Source organism: Thamnophis sirtalis, unplaced genomic scaffold (assembly GCF_051295495.1).
Source record: "Thamnophis sirtalis isolate CommonGarterSnake01/CBP01778 unplaced genomic scaffold, rThaSir2_p1.2 scaffold_4, whole genome shotgun sequence".
In the NCBI taxonomy this organism is placed as follows: domain Eukaryota; kingdom Metazoa; phylum Chordata; class Lepidosauria; order Squamata; family Natricidae; genus Thamnophis; species Thamnophis sirtalis.
Genome location: NW_028261384.1, coordinates 108,591,235 through 108,612,741, shown reverse-complemented (window position 1 = coordinate 108,612,741; position 21,507 = coordinate 108,591,235). Strand labels below are relative to the sequence as shown.

The 21,507-nt window shown below is 43.9% G+C and overlaps 1 protein-coding gene across 1 annotated transcript; it reads right to left on the bottom strand.

The window, feature by feature from the left end:
* Positions 1 to 16,432: 16,432 nt before the first annotated feature.
* Positions 16,433 to 17,545, bottom strand: LOC148046078 (vomeronasal type-2 receptor 26-like). Its single transcript, XM_087711894.1, has one exon. It carries the CDS (start codon positions 17,541 to 17,543, stop codon positions 16,644 to 16,646), a length of 900 nt encoding a protein of 299 aa, XP_087568020.1. The 5' UTR covers positions 17,544 to 17,545; the 3' UTR covers positions 16,433 to 16,643.
* Positions 17,546 to 21,507: the final 3,962 nt, after the last annotated feature.

The window sequence follows — 21,507 nt, the reverse complement described above, 5'->3', positions numbered from 1 at the left end:
TAAATGTATAAGAATGATAAATGTTAAAACACTTGTAACCAAACGACATGCTATATGTGATGATGGGTTTTTTTCTTTTTGTTTTGTTTTGTTTTTATTGTTGTGGGTATGTGTCGTCTATGTAACAAAAAAAATAAAAAAAATATTTTTATAAAAAGGTGGAGAAACACTGAGATAGATGATAATGAGGGAGGGAGAGAGAGAGAGAGAGAGAGACCATAACTAGATAGAGAGATAGGCAGACAGATAGACGGATGGATAGAGAGAAAGAGAGAGAGATAGGTAGGAAAGCAGATAGATGGATGGAGAAAGAGAGGGGGAAAGAGGGAGAGGGATACCATAACTAGATAGGCAGGCAGATAGACAGACAGATGGATGGATGGATAGAGAGAGAGAGGATGTATATAATTAAGATGACCAGACGTCCCTAGCGAGGTCGCAGGCTGGCAGTAACTGCTGCGGCCTAGCTACCCCCCGCCCCCGGTCAATGGTGTCCCTCTTTACCAATCTGAAAATCTGGTCACCTTACTTGTTTAGGTAATTCTGAGGTGGTTGATGGTTCTGTGAGTGCCTGTCCTTTATAATTTTCCACATTGCCTTGATGGTTTTTATTCCAGTGACTTTGTCTTCCCTGTTCTTAGGCTTAGGAAAAAAAAACTGGTTTCATTGGCAGTCTTTCTTTTTTTTTGGGGGGGGGATTTTTATTTTTTTGGTGTTTTCCTAGCACTGTCATAATTTGTGGGTGTGGGTGGGTGTGTAATGTCCCACAGTTATCTATGCATTAATAATGATCTAGTAATATTAATAATATCTAGTAATTAGTAATATCTAGTAATAACATCGTCTTGGCCACTCCCACCAGATCACATGGGTGGCAGGCCACTCCCATCCGGTCACATGGGCAGCAAGCCACTCCCATCCGGTCACATGGGCGGCAAGCCACTCCCATCCGGTCACATGGGCGGCAAGCCACTCCCACAAAGGAGGCCACGCCCACAGAGGTGGTTCGAACAATTTTTGAAACCCACCCCTGCCGCCCCCCATGCGCATCAGTCCATCTGCTGTGGGTATCACCTTCTGCCAGCTTGCCCTCCGCTGTCCATGCCTCTCCCGTTATCTTCGGACTTACCTTTGTCATCAGTGGTGCACAGAAGTATGCAGAATTGCAGCTAGGTAAGTAGAGGTGGAGCCGGCAAGGTGAGCAAGTAGCAACTGGGAAGGGGGCAGGGCCAGAAGTCATTACCAGTTTGGCAGACCAAGCCAAATTTCCCCGAAAAGTTGACCCAAACTGGTGCGAACTAAGTGAATACCACCTCTGAAGAGAATGCTTGTTTCTTGAAGAGTCAATCCTCTTTCTTGAAATTAATAGAACAATGATATGGGAATAATTTTACATTCTTAATCCATTTAAATCTCCGGGGCCAGGTGATAGCTAGTTAGACTTATACAACACTTTACAGTGCTTTACAGCACTCTCTAAGCAGTTTACAGAGTCAGTATATTGCCCCAACAATTTGGGTCCTTGTTTTACCCAGTTCGGAAGGATGGAAGACTGAGGTGACCTTGAGCCTGATAAGATTTGAATGCTAAATTGCAGGCAGCCCGCAGACAGCAGAGGAATCCTGAAGTACTGCATTCTAACCACTGTGCCACCTTGATGCCCTTCATGTATTATTTTTGAGAAATGTTGGGAGATGAATAAAAGAAAAAAAAATAACTGAAAAAGATCAAATGTTGCCCCTTGAAGAGAAATAAAAGAAATGGAAAGGTTAGCCTTGTTAAAGATAGCTGGAGAACTATTTAGGCTTAGTAGTTAAGGTATCAGGTTAAACTATGAATTGCAGTCCTGTCTTATGCATTAAACCAACACAATTATTATATTTGAAGAGCCACTTTGGTGTAATTTCCAAGGCATAAGTTTAAAAAACTGGGGGATGGTGAGTTCTAGTGCTCCTTTAGGCACAAAACCACTGACTGACATTCGTCATTCACCTTTTCTCAGTTTTTCTACTCAATGGTAGAAAAAATAAACAATAAATAAAAAGTGAGTAAACATACAAGGGTCTAAATTACAACACTGCAAACACTGTATCTTCAGCATAAAGGTTTAGAGGTCAATTCCTGGAACATTATATTGTAAGGAATTACAACATTAATATTATGGTGATATTTTCATTATATCAAAAAGACATTAAAGATAACCCCATCCCCTTCAACTTAGTGTATAGATGTGAATCATTTAAATTGGGAAATATGGAAAAATAAATTAAAATAAAGATTTGTACATCCAGATGAATACAATAAGGCCATAAAGAATTTTACACATAGTACACAATGGGCTGGAATTGTACATTGAAGAGGGGAGGGAGATAATGCTCTTTCATTTGGCAGCAGTTGTTGCAGCATAGCAGCATTTCTATGTTGGATGACTTTTTTTAATTGAAAAGTATTCTCATTATATTATGAGGGAGAATGTTTTGCATGTCCAAGAATTCCAGGGTCCAATGTCGCCAGCATCTCTTAAAATTAATAATATGTCTCTCTGCTGTGTTGTGAGATCTGGATCCTCCCCCATCTGCCTCCCTGCTTCCTCAACTCTCCCTGCTGCCTTCTGTCTCATTGCCTCCTATAGTAGATTGTAGATTGTAGATAAATTTATTTATAGGCCGCCCTTTTCCCTGAGGGGACTCAGGGCAGCTTACAACAAATAGGGAAGGGAGTACACACAATGACATATAAAAACAGTACGTAATTAAAAATAGAAGCAACATTCATTCATCATTCGAGAGGGGACGGATTATAATCTTTCACCCCAGGCCTGACGGGATAGCCAGATCTTGAGGGCTGTGCGGAAGGTCTGGAGGGTGGTGAGGGTACGAATCTCCACGGGGAGATCGTTCCAAAGGGTCGGAGCTACTACTGAGAAGGCTCTCCTCCGCGTAGTCGCCAGCCGACACTGACTGGCAGATGGAACTCGGAGGAGGCCTAATCTGTGTGATCTAATAGGTCGCAAGGAGGTAATTGGCAGGAGGCGGTCTCTCAAGTACCCAGATCCACTACCATGGAGGGCTTTATGGGTGGTAAGTAGGACCTTGAAGCGCACCCGAAGATCAACAGGTAGCCAGCGCAGCTCCCGGAGGATAGGTGTTATGTGGGCGAACCGAGGTGCACCCACAATCACTCGCGCGGCCGCATTCTGTACTAGCTGAAGTCGCCGGATGCTCTTCAAGGGCAGCCCCATGTAGAGCACGTTGCAGTATTCCAGCCTAGAGGTGACAAGGGCACAAGTGACTGTTGTGAGAGCCTCCCGGTTCAGGTAGGGTCGCAACTGGCGTACCAGGCGAACCTGGGAATGCCCCCCTGGTCACAGCCGACAGATGATGGTCAAAGGTCAGCTGTGGGTCCAGGAGGACTCCCAAGTTGCGAACCCTGTCTGAGGGATATAATATTTGGCCCTCCAGCCTGAGTGATGGAACACTAGCCAAATTATTGGGAGGGAAACACAACAGCCACTCGGTCTTTTCCGGGTTGAGTACAAGCTTGTTAGCCCTCATCCAGTCCGGCTAACAAGACCCCGGTTCATCACGTCCGCTGCTTCATTGAGTTGGCACGGGGCGGACAGATACAACTGGGTATCGTCTGCGTATTGGTGGTATCTTATCCCGTGCCTCCGAATGATCTCGCCCAGCAGTTTCATGTAGATGTTAAATAGTAGGGGGGACAAGACCGACCCCTGCTGCACCCCATATGTTAGGGGCCTAGGCGTCGATCTCTGCCCCCCAATCAACACCGACTGCAACCTGTCCGAGAGGTAGGAGGAGAACCACTGCAAAACAGTGCCTCCCACCCCCACCTCCCGCAGTCGTCGCAGAAGGATACCATGGTCGATGGTATCGAAAGCCGCCGAGAGGTCAAGGAGAACCAAGATGGAGGCATGGCCTCCATCCCTGGCTCTCCAGAGATCATCGGTCAATGCGACCAAAGCGGTTTCTGTGCTGTAACCAGGCCTGAAGCCGGACTGGAATGGGTCAAGGTAACTGGCTTCCTCCAAGGACCGCTGGAGCTGGGAGGCCACCACCTTCTCAACAACCTTCCCAACAAAGGGGAGGTTGGAGACTGGGCGATAATTGTTAAGAACGGCTGGATCCAAGGATGGTTTCTTCAGGAGGGGTCTCACCACCGCCATTTTAAGTGCGGAGGGGAAGATCCCCTCCCGAAGGGAGGCGGTAATGACCACCTGGATCCAGCCCCGTGTCACCTCTCTGCTGTTGGCAACCAGCCAGGAGGGACACGGGTCCAGTACACAGGTGGAGGCACTCACAGTTCTCATGGCCTTGTCCACGTCCCCGGGGGCAACATCCTGAAACTCAACCCAGCGATGGTCTGCCAAATTGTCCTCCTGTGCCTCGGCTGGATCTGCAAAGGTGGAGTCCAAATCCGACCGAAACCGAGCAACTTTGTCCGCTAAGAACTGGACATAGTCTTCAGCCCTACCCTGCAAGGGGTCCCCCGTATCCCTCCTATTTAGGAGGGAATGGGTTATCCTAAACAGGGCGGCTGGGCGAGATTCAGCGGACGCAACCAAGGTCGCAATATACGATCTTTTTGCTGTCCTAAGTGCCCTGATGTACTCCTTGGTGCAAGTTGTTAAGAGTGCTCGGCTCGATTCGGATTTATCGGACCTCCATAGGTGCTCTAGGCGTCTCCTCCGGCGCTTCCTCTCCCGGAGCTCCTCGGTAAACCAAGGGGGCCTCCGGGATCCACCGCCTCGGAGTGGCCGTAGTGGTGCAATCCGGTCAAGGGACTCCGATGCTGCCGAGTGCCAGGCAGCAACCAGAGTCTCCACCGGACTGTGGGCGAGAGTGTCAGGAATAACCCCAAGCTCCGTCTGAAACCTCAAGGGGTCCATAAGTCGCCTGGGGCGGAACCACCTGGTCGGTTCCTCCTCCCTACAGTGGGGGTTTGGTCTCCGGAAGTCAAGCCTCAGTAGGCAGTGGTCTGACCACGACAGGGGTATGATCTCATTACCCCTCAGACCAAGATCACAAGTCCACTGCTCCGAGAGGAATACGAGGTCAAGCATGTGACCCGCTGAGTGGGTTGGGCCCCGAATTACCTGGGTCAAGCCCATGGCTGTCATGGAAGCCATGAACTCCTGCGCCCCATCAGAGTGTTCACCGAGCGAAGGCAAATTGAAATCCCCCAGCACCATAAGTCTGGGGAACTCAATTGCTAGCTCGGCTACTGACTCGAGGAGCGAGGGGAGGGCTGCTGCAACGCTGTTGGGAGGCAGGTATGTTAACAGCAAACCCACTTGACCCATGAGGTCCAACTTCACCAGCAGGGACTCACACCCGACAAGCTCCGGAGCAGTGATCCTACGAGGTGCTAAAGACTCTCGGATAACAATAGCCACACCCCCACCCCTTCTCTGGGCTCTCGGCTGATGAAGCACCTGAAATCCTTCTGGGCACATATCTATGAGGGGGACTCCTCCCTCCGGGCACAGCCAGGTTTCAGTAATACATGCCAGGTCTGCCCTCTCGTCTAAAATTAAGTCCCGGACGAGGGGAGCCTTGTGAACAACAGACCTGGCATTTAGCGACAGCAGCCTGAGACCAGGGTCCTGATTACTCGCGCCATCTGGCCTTGGAGTGGGACTCATAGGGCCGGAAGGAGGGATCTCTATGACATAGCGAGACCTCCTTCCCCGGTAATGGCCAGCCCTAAGGTACCCGCCATATCTGCCCCTCCCTGTTACGACCATGATGCTCCGGCCCACTCCCGTGACCATGGCTCCCTCAACCACCCCTGTGGCTCCCGCATCCCCCGACAGGCCCTCCGAATCAAACATACTCATTTATCCACTCAAGCAGTCCCCACGTAATATTTAAAAACACATAAAAATACAATGGTAATAGAGTAATAAAAAGTGGGCTCATTCATTCAAACACAGGCAAACCTCATACACTCATCATACCATGTAAAAATTGTGCAGTTGTGCAAGTTGGTGAAGGCTTATATGAAGGATCTTAAAATCTTGGCCTTCTCGTTTACAGAGTCTAATGGGAGTCCAGTAAAAAAATGTATATAGTCCAGAAATGTATATGGTCCAGAAAGAAATACCAATAATGGCCACTGGAGGGAGTCCAAGTTCTCAACACACTGCCTCTCTGGCGTAATAGTGCCTGATGATAATAATGGTACTTGATGGTCCAGAGGAAAATACCAATAATGGCCACTAGAGGGAGTCCAAGTTCCCAGCACACTGCCTCTCTGGCGTAATAGTGCCTGATGGTAATAATGGTGCCTGATGTAGGCAGCTCAGTAAGATAGCAGTAGTACTGATCGACACAGCACTCCTGAGGCGGTGGTAGTGGCAGTGGTAGCAGCTGGTGGTACTGGCTGCCACAGGGAGCCTGTAATTGAGTTCCTGAAGCTTTACTTCTAGTCCAAGCAGGCAGATGGTCAAGCCGTTTAAAGCCCCGCAGAAACAGCGGCGAGGTCAAAGGGCTGATGCAAAAAACCACGCCAGGGAGGATAGTGTCGTTTCGAAGCTGTTCCCGGAGCCGCTCAGAGGCGGCCCCCTCCTCAAACAACCACCTCCCTGGAAGGGCTGAAGGCTGGCGCCCAAAAGGAACCCCTCAGTTACCATATTAGGGGTCCTGGGCGCCGCGGTTACTATCTTCTTGTCCTCAGGCATTCGGAGCGGCGGGATTTGGCAGCCATTCTGTTCTCACGCATGCACAGCTCACAGCACTAAAACTAAGCCAATATCTTCTTATCTCCTAAATTGTTAATGATAAAGAAACAGGTAGGTGACAGGACACATTATCCTGTCCAGGCCACCAATCAATTAGATAACTTTTGCATTGCAATATGTTTGTGGCAGGGATGGAGCCCTATGTCGGTTGGTACCGGTTCACTTTGAACATGCTCACACCATGTGTTGCTTGCACATGTGCAGTTGAATGAAAATTGTTCAGCTGAACCAGGCTAAACCTGGAGCAACCCACCTCTGGTTTGAGGGCAAGTTATAGGGAGAAAAGCAAAGGCTATCAACTTTCCTGAGTCATTTTTGGTGGCACCTAAAGCAACTGAATTGAGGTTTCAGTCCAATTAAAAGACTATAAGAAGGATTCAAGGGAAGCTCCATTCAGAGCAAATTGCAGTAGTCCATTGCTGACAGCAGGGCAACCTAGAAGTAAGAAGAATTACAGGACATTTAGAACAATGAATCAGTGGAACAACTTGTCTCCAGAAGTTGTGAATGCTACAACAATGGAAGTTTTTAAGAAGAGATTGGACAATCATTTGTTTGAAATGGTATAGGGTTTCCTGTCCGAGTGGGGGTTTGGACTAGGAGAACTCCATGGTCCCTTTCAACTCCTCTTGTCTTGTCTTTTTTTCTATAAAGCTTTTAACTGTTTTTTTACTATTTATACTTTCCAATGCATGAATGGTGTGATACCAGCTTATCATAAATTTCAATACAAATAAACATAATATTATTACTCATAGTTATCACATTTCATTTTCATTTTTCATATTGTTTGACATACTTTTTACTACCACCTTTCAGTTTCTTTTTTTAATATATATATTTATTTTTGTTACACAGACAATACATACAGACAACAATAAAAAAACAAAAAAACAAAAAAACACACAAAAAAGATCATCATATACAACTCTTCCTTCTTTCCATATTGTAGAAAGTGTATCAGCTGTTTACAAAAGGCTTTTGTGCGTCTCTTCTTCCATCATCAAATATAATTCATATTAATTCAAATATCTTAACTCAAATATTTATTATATTAACATCATCGTACCTCCACTTTTATTTAACTATACTTATTTAAACATCCTTCATCCTTAAATATACCAAGATTCAATACATAACCACATACTGGCATTTTCATTTACTTATTTGTAAAATCCTCCATTAACATTAAATCCTCATATCCTGTTTTAGCTAAACATCCATAATATTTAATTCCAAAATTTTCTAATTCTCCATGTATATAATTTATTATCATTATCCTTTCTTTATTTAACTATATCCTATATCATAACATTTCCCCCTATTAGTTAAAATTTATCTGTATCTAGTTTTGTTTTTATATTATAATTATTATTGTTATTAATAATCTTTATATATAGTCCAAACATATTTCTAACCTTCCCTTCTCCTATCCAATTATTACTTATCATAACAGCTCAACATTGTATACATTACTATCATTATCAATTTTTATTTAACTATACCTATTACCACTGGATTTAACTAAGTTTAGCTAATTTTGAATTATACTCTTCCATCTATCAACCTGTATCTCTCCAATAACAAAACAATCTTATATCTACTGCCATTTGTGGATCCAATTCTCCAAACATCTTTTTAAACAAGTTTGTAGGAAATGATCTTTGCACCTTCTTGTTTGTAGTATCTCTCATATAATGTTGACGCCCTCCTTTTGTTTCCTTTATCAGCTTGTCTTTAATTCTCAGCAGTGTTATCAAATATTTTGCAATTTAGTATTTCATAGTCCATAAGTTCTTTAATGCTTTCTTCTCCTTCTATGTCCTGCCCTTTGAAATAAATTTTCTCTCCATTTAATTCCTCTTCAAATATTCCATTCTTTCCTCCCTCAGAAATAAACCAATTGCCATGAATATCCACAACTCAAACTCTTTATCTCCATTTTCCATTTCAATTTTTTGACTTTCCATCTTCTTATTTTGTATTTGATGAACATTCTCAGTTTTTTCATCACAATTTGTTGCCAAATACACCAAATAATCCAATTTTCTCTCAATACTTTCCTCTGTATCAAACACCCTCTTCAAAGCTGAAAGTATCGCTTGGAGAGATGCTTGAAGAGATGCCATGTTTATACGTAGTTGTATTTTTTCTTAAAAGCTCAGCAAGACTGAAACACTCGCAAGTGAAAGCAAACTACAAAGGAACAGCTGTACAATCTTATTAGATCTTAAGCCAGAACAGCCAAGCAATAAAAGTGTGGAGATGTAAACAGTCAATTTGTAGCTTTCAGAGAGTCAGAAGAAATGTTAGAGAAAACCATCCATTTGAAAAGGTTTATTTAGAATCAATCCATGTAAATAACATTTAAAAAGTAAGATAACCACTGTCCAGAACCATTAGAAAGATAAAAATCACCGCTAAGTTCTTCTATTCTTTGATTTAGGATAGTTTTAAGATTTTTTTGGCAGTCCATTTTTTTTAAGCAATAAAGGTTTCTTACCACCTTAACACTTCTTCTCCATATTGCCCTGATTTTGTCAGCCTTGAAAGACTGGAATTTTTACTGCCAGCAGAAGACTTTAGGCCTCCTTTTCTCAGAGATTTTGCGATACCCCCGAGATCAGCAAGATGTAATTTTCCTGTTCACCATCTCTTCGGGATGATTTAGGTCCGTTGGAATCCCCCAGCAATAAAAGTAACAAGTGCGATCTCAGAGCTTTGAGATCGCACAACGTTTCATCACGGCATCAGGTTCCGCCCCCACCTTTCAGTTTCTAAAGGTTGGGTGGCACCTTTCTGTGAGTGACATAGAGTTGACCATGGCCACTCAGTCACATGACCCTCCAACAAGTCATGCTCACTGAGCTATGCCCACAGAACCACCTGCAGCCTGTCACTTTATGATCCCCCTCCCCTTGCATCAATATATCCTGAAGGGACACTGCAGTCTGTCTCCCTTCCAAGTAACTCCACTGTGACACCATCCCTCTGCCACAGTAGGCTGTTCTCCTGGCCAGGTCTAGCAATAGGGTGTGGCCACACAAAGGAAGGCAATAGGGTGCATGTGTATGGCTGGCGTGAAGAACAGAGCAGCAACAAGACTTTTTCAGTTCTCTTTTGTAGCCTGTAGTTTTCAGCAAAAGAAGACTGCAGCCATCACTCTTGTTCAATGCAAGAAGCCTCCAGCCACCACTGCCAGTTCAGTTCCAGTTGGCAAAAATGTGTAGCTGGAGGATTCTCATGCCAAAAAGGAAGCTGCAGGCTTCTTGAGCAGATGACTACCCAAAAATACAGTTTGAAAAGGAGACCTGAAGAAGTCCCATCACTGCTGTCACTGCCTTCTTTGGTGAGGGGCAGATAAGGCAAGCAGCAAATAGATGGTGGAGTGAGCAGTGATGAACAGAGAGTGGGCAGGTGGGATGGCAGCAGCCAGAGGTGGTTTTTACCAGCTCAGCAAACCAGTTAAAATGTCTGCTACTTGTTCGCCCAAAATGGTCAGAATCAACTGAATACCTCCTCTGGAAATGAGATGTGGGCTAGAAAACATAGCTATAAAATTAGACAGTAGGAAAGGGTAAAAGAGGGAGAAAAACTTAGTTTGCATAATCTGAATATAGATCTAAAAGTAGATGGAGTAAAAGAGAAGAATATGGAAGGCAAGCCAAAAGAATAGGGAAAAAAGTTTAAATGCAGGCAAGAGATGATGGTTAAAGAAAAAAGGGAGAAAGGAAAAGCTTTACCATGAATATATGTCAATAAAAACATGTGCATTAATATTAGATATAGGCTAGATAATTATTTTTTATGTATTGTGACAGACATTAGGATCATAGTCTATTATAAACATATATGAAGAGTGAAATAGTGGAATTATGAATAAGAATAAAGAATTAATTGGAAAATTAGAGATGTAATTATGGTATTATTATATATGTATAAAATATGATTAGCAGTGAAATGGTAAAATTAAATAATGGCTTATTAGATAGTAAAGAAAATACCTTAATGTAAATATGTGTATTAACAGTAGAATCACAGGGATTGGAAGATTGGAAAGAACATGAATAGATGTACTGTAAATGTTTAAATGATTGTGATTGGGACTCTTCTCTGTAACTAAAAAGGCTAAATCATGGCAATCGGACCAAACTTTGCATGTTACTTTTCATTTTGGTGATCATCTAGGCCAAAAGTATATAAAAACGTTAAATGATCTCTTTGGTCCAGTTGCCAAATTTTTGTGATGCATTCAACTCAGTTTCCCTATGTTAAACCAATGTTGTAACAGCTGCATTGTCTCCCAGCTTATCTCTTTGCATAATTCAAGGGCTGGTTATAAATTTTAAAGCCCAAACTAACACAGAGCAAGGTTATTTTCAGAACTTTCTTGGAGTATCTGAACATTTGATTAAATTGGGTTAAGAGGGCATTCTGTATGACCAATTATTTAAATGTTGCCACACAGAGGTGCTTTTCCACAACAGCCCCTGCCCTATAAAATCTTCCTCTTGACAACCAACAGGCTAAATGGTTTTAACATTGTGGAAATCTTTGAAGCCTGCTTTGTCTGGCAGGCATTAAGCTACTGAAGGTACTGGTGGATTCTAATTTTTTTGTTACTGGTTTTGTGGCTGTGTCTAGGTGGGGGGCATGTGAATGAGTGGGCATGGCCAATTTGACATCACTCACGCACATTCATTCACATAACCCCCCCAAAGCCACACCCACCGAAATGGTCTCAAAAAATTTTGGGATTCCAATGAAGGGAAAGGGGGGAAGAGAGGGGGGAAAACTCCCCAAAATACATCACCGGAGGATTTAGGATGTGTAAGTCAAAAGAATTGAAACATTCAACTTTGCAGCCTGGAGGCCATGCCTGTGTTTATAAATCAGAGGGCAAGTTGGGGAGGGAGGCAACTACATGTAGGAAAGAGTGTGAGATAGTAAAAAATGTAGATGGAGGTGGAACTGGCTGCAACCCCCCAAAACACCTCCAGGTGCAGACAGGGGCATGAGCAATCAAAGAGACTGGATTCCATGTCTGCATTTGTGCCCTGTGGTTGTAATATTGTTACCCAAAGGAGCGCAGAAAGACAATTCTGGATTGTATCAACAGATCTTGCACCAATCCTAACAACACAAAGTACTAAATATTTCTTTATTAGATTTATATTATCTCTTTCCTTGAAAAGTTCAAAGTAGCCTCCAGTATGCCCCAGCCAATTCAAACGCCACCTCTCCTTTTTGAGCAGGTACCCCTTCCTTTTGTTCATCTTCACCAGGCTGAGCTCCTACTGGCTTTTGCTGCTATTCATTGTCTCTGCTTTTGGCTTGAAATGCTCTCGTTGCCCCTCCTCACCTCGCTTCACCTCTTCACGGTGTGTCTAAGCTGAGGGATCACAAATGGGCATGCGCAGAATGGCGAGGGAGGAGGAAAGCTGCGGGCCTCATACCTGGCTTCCATCAGCTCCCCTCAGCTGCATCTAGAGGGTACTGGCATCCCCACACCACCCCGGGTTCCCCCTTTTGCATTCTGTTTTTGTGCCTTCAGGTGAAGCAGAGGAGCCACTCGGCTTCATCAAATTCCTGCAATGGGTAAGTTGAGTATTGGGAAGTGCCCAGCCAAGCAGAGCCAGAGCAGGCTGTGGAGCACAGAGCCAGGATGCCACACAGGACTAGCTTCCCTTGACCCAAATGCATGAAAATGGAACAAAAAAGGGGTGTTGTTGTGGTTGCAGCTAGTTCCTCTTCCGCCCCTGTCCAGAGTCAGAATTGGGTGAACTTTCCTCCCTCCCTCCTGCCCTATTTGCACAGTCCAGTACCCCCACCTGCATTTTTTCCCTTCTCCCATCCTTTTCTTCCCATTGTTCTCACTTCCACTCCACTGGCCCACCTGATTTATAAATACAGGCATGGCCTCTTGTCTGCAAAGTTGAATGCTTCAATTCCTTCTAGGATACATATGGCTTTTCTTGGCTCTGCACACCACAGCTTGTCTAGGCCTTGCTGGTTTGGCACCTCCCATTGCTACCACTCAACTTATCTATTGCAGGAATTCAATGAAGCCGAGTGACTCCTTGCCAAGCCCTAGATCCAAACTAAACCTGGACATTTCCCATTGCCACTGCCCTTTCCTACTGCTAACCTCTCCTGCTGCCACCACTGCCCACTCCTGCCGCTGCCACCCTCTCTGTCATTGTTTTCTCTCCCACTCCACTGGCCCACCTGATTTATAAACACAGGCATGGCCCCTGGGCTTCAAAGTTGAATGCTTCAATTCCTTCTAGGAAACATGGCTTGTTGTTATTTGGCCAGAAATATTAAAGCTTTATATACATGTCAACTATATTATCTTCCATACTGTAGTCCCCTGTGGTTGTAAGCCGCCCTGAGTCCCCTTAGGGAAAAGGGCGGCATATAAATCCCAATAAACCTGAAACCTGAAACCTGAATATGTTTGAGGGAAAGATGCAGGAGCCATGGAATCAGAGAGTAAGATGTTTATTGCGAGATGACTGCGATTTAAAACGTCCCTGCAACTGTCAGGGTATTTATACTCAAGCCCAAAGCAACTGTCAAATGACCAGCCAATCAGAGAGCTGGTAACAGGGAACATTTGCATATATAACACTCCTTCCCCCCAGTTATTTGCATACACAACTCTCCTCTAACATTTGCATATATAACACTCCTTCCCCCCCCCCCCCAGTTATTTGCTTTGTGTGCAAAGAAAGTCCAAGCCTGTCGGTAACTTTGGTTTTTTGGAGGCAGGTTGGTGTCCTCGTGCTTCAGCTTCCTGTCCAGCGCCAGGCCTCGCTTCTCCCGGTTGTTGGTCAGCAGTGGAGTCAGCGTGTAAACCTTGCAGAAGGTGGAGCTGGGAGGCAGGCAGCTTTGTAAAGCAGGTGGCCTTGGGAGGTAGGCAGCTTTGTAAGGCAGGTGGCCTTGGGAGGTAGGCAGCTTTGTAATGCAGGTGGAGCAGCGGAGGCTCCAGGCAGCAGCAGCTGCAGACAGTTTGTATTATGCAGATAGAAAGCCGTGAGGAGATGGATGGCAGCAGCGGCTGCAGACAGGCAGGCAGTTCCAGCCGAGGTTGGCCTTCGCGGTCTTTGGCTCGTCCTTGGAGTTGGCATGGCTCGTCCTTCAAGTTGGCGTAGATGGCTCGTCCTTGGAGTTGGCATGGCTCGTCCTTCAAGTTGGCGTAGATGGAAGGCTTCACGGTGGCTACTGCTGCTGCTGAGTGCATGCTGACCATTGGTTCTCTGTTGTGGCTTTTGTGTCTGATTTTCGCGGGGCCGTGACTGGCTTATTCTTCGTTGTTGTTTTTCAGGCTCTGCGGGAATCGCATGTCCCAACCTAGTCGCCAGTGTTGAATATGTTTGAGGGAAAGACGCAGAAGCCATGGAATCAGAGAGTAAGATGTTTATTGCGAGATGACTGCGATTCAAAACGTCCCTGCAACTGTCAGGGTATTTATACTCGAGCCCAAAGCAACTGTCAAATGACCAGCCAATCAGAGAGCTGGTAACAGGGAACATTTGCATATATAACACATACCTCTGTGATCTGCACACATCCCCACACAAAAGGATATTAATTGTTGATTTTGTCTTTTTAAGAAAATATTTCTAACAAACTGAAACGATTCTATGTTGCAACAAGAAAAATAAAATAAAACAGGAACCTGTGCCCCAATTAACAAGATTATTTTTTTTCAGTTGAGTGTATCTCATCTACAGCACAACGAGAATGCTGACCTAGTAGAAAACAATAAATAATAAATACTAAAGAATTTCAACATCACACTGTAGTTTCCAATATATCTTTATTTTTTATTTTTTTAATTCATTTTCTAGTTCTGAACCTACATAGTTTGTGGACATTGCATTGACAGGGTCAAATATTTTTTATTATTTTGTATTATTATTAACAATCAAAATACAAATAGTATGTGAAATTCTTGTCTTCTAACTTGAACAATATTTATCTCATTTCATATTCCTTTTATGTTTCCCCATTAATTCATTTAAACATAAATAACATATCTTTGTACCTGATATTTATTATCTACTTCTAGGTACTGTCCTTCAAAATTATGAAAATCACTCATTATTCCACAAAGGTTTCAACGTTCCAAATGTGTGGAATTACTAATATCACCAAATATTAACAATATTCAATCTGTCATGGGATTACAAAATATATTAACACACTTTTAAAGTTAAGTAGTTATTTTACCTAATCTTAGATTACCATCCACTAATCTGCATTTATTGGGATTTATTAATATATTTTCTCATTATCCATCATCCCTGAATCTTTCTAGAATTCAATCATTTATTGATTGAATTCAACCTTATATATCTCTCTCTTGAGTTCTTATATCTCATTTTAATTTTTTTGTATCTACTAATCTTTCCCTTCTGAGTGTCTTTCATCTCTCTTTGTTGCATTATTTAAATCTCTTTTGTTGTTTGTTTAGCTAGGTTTTTATCTTTTCTCTTGGTACTGTAATAAACCGGGGGGCTTTTGCTTCTCATTTCTATTTTTACTGTTTTCAAATTAATTATTTTATAACTCTTAAAGGGGATAAAGAAAGACCATTAAATGTTCTCAGATTTTCCCAACCTTCTTCTCACAACAGAGTCAAGGTCAGGCCATTCTCCAGATGTTGCTGCTTCTATTCTGTGTATTAATCTTTGTATATATTAGTTTAACTTCCCTTGACTATTTCTACATTAGTATGGCAATACTTCTCTTTCACCCATAGATGGCTCTCTTATTTTAAAACTCAATAATAAACAGTCTGTTTAAGACAGCTGATTGTCTGTAAGTCTAAAAAATGTAAAAATATAAAAATGCAAATAAGCAAATAACAAATTATTTCTCATTGAAGTCACTTTCAAAATATTTGAGTCTCCAACAACACCCCCCCCCCCCATTTTTTCTGTATTTTATAGTTTCCTTTGGGATTTTTCCACTTTTTCTCTTCTGGTTCTTTTTTCTTTTTCTCTGGGTGTTTGGTGTGCAGCTAATTTAAGCTTAGGAGTCTTCTTTTCATATTCTTTTTGTTACTGCAAGTCATTATAGTAAAAGTTGGTAATTATCTCAAACAGTTTCAATCACCTGTCATTACACTGCTTCTGCACAATCTTGGTTCCCCATTGTCTCATCTTTCTTGACTTGCTTCAGACCTTATGAGGTATTTGCAGATTTCTCATGGTCAGCAAAGTGCTTCACCTTCCTTCACCTCCCTTTCTGGGAGGCTATGATCCTGAAGGGCTTCCTGGCAGCAGCTACCAGCTGAATTTTGTGGGTCTCACTCGAGACTGCCATTTTCAACCTGTAATTGGAGAGGCAGTAACTGGAAGCTTTTATAATTTATTTTTTAATTATTATTTATTTTTTCAGCTCATGTCTTTCATATGTAGCAGGCCAAATGTATATGGATTGTGCCTTTGTTTTTTCCCAGGGATGCTCCACTTTGTTGGATATCCAGTATAATGTAATAAAATTATGTTACATTTTGAAAGGGATTTGGTTGATTTAGGTGTCAGATTATGGCCACTATATATATGTTCCAGAAAAGGAGCATAAAATGTGTATAAAATACAAAACATATAAAATGGAAAGAAGGAAGGAAAGAAGGAAGGAAGGAAGGAAGGAAGGAAGGAAGGAAGGAATTGGCAGAGAGAAAACAGAGAGAGAAACACACACATAGAGAGAGGGAGACAGAGAGAGAGGGAGGGAGGGAGGGAGGGAGGGAGGAAGAGAGAGAGAGAGTGCTTAACTCATGAATATACAAAGCTATGTCACTAAAATGTCACTCCAACCCTCTTCTGGTACTATTGAGGATGCTGCCATTGCAAAATTGACATCTTCAGGTTTTTTTGCTGATTAAATGCTCTCTTTTGTTCAGCTCAGGTCTCAACAGAATAATGTAGCATTTGGGACCAAAGATACACCCCAGCAATCCAGCACTAGAGGTTAAGATGGAGAAGATCTCCACAGTGACCATGTATTTTCCTTTGGTGCTCAGGTAAGTTGGAACAAAAGTCAGCCACACACTGCAAAACACCAACATGCTGAAAGTGATGAATTTGGCTTCATTAAAAGTGTCTGGCAACTTCCGGGCAAAGAAAGCTACAGTGAAGCTGGCAATGGCCAGTAATCCCAGGTAGCTCAAAACAAGATAGAACATGATGGGTGATGACTCATTACACTGAAGGACAACTTCTTCACTCATTGAAAGTATATCACTATCTGGGAAGGGAGGAAATGTTGCAAGCCACACAACACAGATGCCTACTTGAGGAAAAGTGCAAGAAACAACAATTAAGCTGGCCAGTCGTTTCCCTGTCCACTTCTTCATCTGGGATCCTGGCTTTGTGGCCATGAATGCCAAAACTACAATAAGGGTTTTTGCCAACACACAAGAAACAGCCATGGTGAAAATGACCCCAAAAGTAGTTTGGCGGAGGAGACATGTTATTCTTAGTGGTCTGCCAAGGAACAGCAATGAGCAAAGAAAACAGAGCAGAAGTGAGATGAGAAGAATGTAGGAAAGATCACGATTGTTTGCTTTCACTATGTAAGTATTGTGATGCTTCCTAAACGTTTTCAAGATCTGAATAGTAGTAGCAGACAACAAGACTGTACAAGTAATTATGCTCATAACCAGCGGTTCTTCATAGGACAAATAGCTAATGACCTTTGGAATGCATCCATTCTGCTGCTTGTTCGCATACTGATCTTGTGGGCATTTGAAACAATTGTCCATATCTGCAAAAGTTCACAAAATTAAAAGGGGATTTTTTGTGAGTTTTTAATTCTTTCTGTTAATTGTCTAGTAGCAGTGGAATATTTAATATTTTTAAAAATATGGGCAAATTGGTAAAGATGCAATGGTTCATTTGCTACTGAATGAATGACCTTAGACTAACAAAAAATAAGAAAAAACATCATTTTTTATGTTAGGTTAGGTTAGGTTAAGTTTATTTATAGGCCGCCCTTTTCCCTGAGGGGACTCAGGGCAGCTTACAACTTATATAGGAAGGGGAAACATACAAAGACATATAGGACAATACATAATTAAAAGAGTAAAGCAACATTCATTCAACATTCGGGCGGGGATAGAATATAATCTTTAACCCCAGGCCTGACGGGATAGCCAGGTCTTGAGGGCTGTGCGGAAGGTCTGGAGGGTGGTGAGGGTACGAATCTCCACGGGGAGATCGTTCCAAAGGGTCGGAGCTGCTACTGAAAAGGCTCTCCTCTGCGTAGTTGCCAGTCGACACTGACTGGCAGATGGAACTCGGAGGAGGCCCAATCTATGAGATCTAATGGGTCGTGAGGAGGTAATTGGCAGGAGGCGGTCTCTCAAGTACCTAGATCCACTACCATGAAGGGCTTTGTAGGTGGTAAGTAACACCTTGAAGCACACCCGGAGATCAACAGGTAGCCAGCGCAGCTCGCGGAGGATAGGTGTTATGTGGGCGAACTGAGGTGCACCCACAATCACTCACGCAGCCGCATTCTGGACTAGCTGAAGTCGTTGGATGCTCTTCAAGGGCAGCCCCATGTAGAGCACATTGCAGTATTCCAGCCTAGAGGTCACAAGGGCCCGAGTGACTGTTGTGAGAGCCTCCCGGTTCAGGTAGGGTCGCAACTGGCGCACCAGGTAAACCTGGGCAAATGCCCCCCTGGTCACAGCCGACAGGTGGTAATCAAAAGTCAGCTGTGGATCCAGAAGGACTCCCAAGTTGCGAACCCTGTTTGAGGGGTGTAATATTTGACCTCCCAGCCTGAGTGATGGAACACTGGCCAAATTATTGGGAGGAAAACACAACAGCCACTCGGTCTTTTCCGGGTTGAGTACAAGCTTGTTAGCCCTCATCCAGTCTCTAACGGCTTCCAGACCCCGGTTCATCACGTCCACCGCTTCATTGAGTTGGCATGGGGCGGACAGATACAACTGCGTATCATCCGCGTATTGGTGATATCTTATCCCATGCCTCCGAATGATCTCGCCCAGCAGTTTCATGTAGATGTTAAATAGTAGGGGGGACAGGACTGACCCCTGTGGCACCCCATATGTTAGGGGCCTCTGCCCCCGACCAACACCGACTGCGACCTGTCCAAGAGGTAGGAGGAGAACCACTGCAAAACAGTGCCACCCACTCCCACCTCCCGCCGTCGTCGCAGAAGGATACCATGGTCGATGGTATCGAAAGCCGCCGAGAGGTCAAGGAGAACTAAGATGGAGGCATGGCCTCCATCCCTGGCTCTCCAGAGATCATCAGTCAATGCGACCAAAGCAGTTTCTGTGCTGTAACCAGGTCTGAAGCCAGACTGGAATGGGTCTAGGTAGCTGGTTTCCTCCAAGGACCGCTGAAGCTGGGAGGCCACCACCTTCTCAACAACCTTCCCAACAAAGGGAAGGTTGGAGACTGGACGGTAGTTGTTAAGGACGGCTGGATCCAGAGATGGTTTCTTCAGGAGGGGTCTCACCACCGCCGCTTTAAGTGCGGCGGGGAAGTGCCCCTCCCGAAGAGAGGCGGTAATAACCGCCTGGATCCAGCCCTGTGCCACCTCTCCGCTGTTGGCAACGAGCCAGGAGGGGCACGGGTCCAGTACACAAGTGGAGGCACTCACAGCTCTCATGGCCTTGTCCACATCCCCTGGGGCAACATCCTGAAACTCAACCCAGCGATGGTCTACAGAATTATCCACCTGTGCCTCGGCTGGATCTGCAGAAGTCGAGTCCAAATCCGACCGAAACCGAGCAATTTTGTCCGCTAAGAACTGGACATAGTCTTCAGCCCTACCCTGCAAGGGGTCCCCCGTATCCCTCCCATTTAGGAGGGACCGGGTTATCCTAAACAGGGCGGCTGGACGGGACTCAGCGGACGCAACCAAGGTGGCAATACAAGATCTTTTTGCTGCCCTAAGTGCCCTGATGTATTCCTTGGTGCAGGTTGTTAGGAGTGCTCGGTTCGAATCGGACTTATCGGACCTCCATAGGTGCTCTAGGCGTCTCCTCCGGTGCTTCCTCTCCCGGAGCTCCTCGGTGAACCAAGGAGGCCTCCGGGATCCGCCACCTCAGAGTGGCCGTAGTGGCGCAATCCGGTCAAGGGACTCCGATGCTGCCGAGTGCCAGGCAGCAACCAGAGTCTCCACCAGACTGTGGGCGAGAGTATCAGGAATAACCCCAAGTTCCATCTGGAACCTCAAAGGGTCCATCAGTCGCCTGGGGCGGAACCACCTGGTCGGTTCCTCCTCCCTACACTGGGGGTTTGGTCTCCGGAAGTCAAGCCTCAGCAGGCAGTGGTCTGACCACGACAGGGTTATGATCTCGTTACCCCTCAGACCAAGATCACAAGTCCACTGTTTCAAGAGACAAGTTGTCAATGTTTTCTTTTTTTAAAATAAACTATTCTAAAGTACATGGACAACAAAGCAAATGATGATATTCATGAATAATATTGTGAACAATATCAGGTGGCTAAGCAGAATGAAAAGAATGAGTGTTGCATCCTGGGCAGTATGAGTCCAGTAGATGCAAAACTGGGATACAAACTCAAGGGGGATGAAAGTTTGCTGATCAAAGCTCCCCCATTTTCCTTCAATCGAGGTGGAGAAAATATCTCTGGAACTAATATTACCAGTTAGTATAAATCATCCTCTAGTAATCCTAATTTAGAGACGGCCAAAACATGTTAAACAACTATTTGGCATTGTCATTTCTGCCACAATTTGTGGGAATCCTGGGTGGAGGGATCACTGGGTGGGTGGGGGACAATAAACATATATAGTGATGACACAGGAAATGTGGAGGGGTGATGACAACTTGACAAAGGCCAGGGAAGGATGGAACCACACATTTTGCCAATACTCAAAGGTCCTGCAACCTGAGAATGGAAGATAGATTGCCCCCAAATCTCACTGATTCTCAAAAAGACCCTGTGTGGCTCTTCATTGGCTGAAGACAAACTGGTCTTGATGAGAGGGCTGGAATAAGGGGGAAATCTTTGGGGTGGAAAACTTAATTCTAGCCTGACTTTTCTGCAATCAGCAACCTTTACTAAAATAAAGGAGTCAAGGGTCTTTCTTTCCTAAATGACCTGACAGGAACAAGTCTGACAGGTTTTACATCTCATTTCCTCAACCCACATATAGGACTCTGTATAGACCGTGGTCATTCATATTACAAGAAAGGTAGGAAACAGCTATAGAAAAACATGTTACAGCCCTTTGTTGTACTTGTTGTTTGACCCTTTATTTCAGCTGCCATCTCACCTGTTTTGTTAGATATCCACCCTTTTGGACAAGGCACACAATTGTAACAACAAAATGGTTCTCCCTCCTTTGTTTCTTTCTGGTAGCCAGGCTGACAATTGGCATTACACAGAGAGATAGGTCGTATCTGTTGGCAAGATAAGATGAAGAGAATCATCCTCAAAGATTTGATCTCAGAAATATTAATGCTTGAGTATAGAATAGTGACATTTTCAAGTTGTTAGTAGAATCAATCTTACTAAAACATTATTTGAGATAAAATAAAATATTCCTTAACATTTAATAATTGATTTAGCTGTGATTACTACAACTTAGGAAAAAGTGTCAATCTTTTGAGACAAAAATAATTTTTTCTCAGAATACACAGTAAAATATTATTAGCATTTCCAACTTGTGTTAGTATTGTATAATATATCACATTATTTATGGCCAATACTGACCAAAGA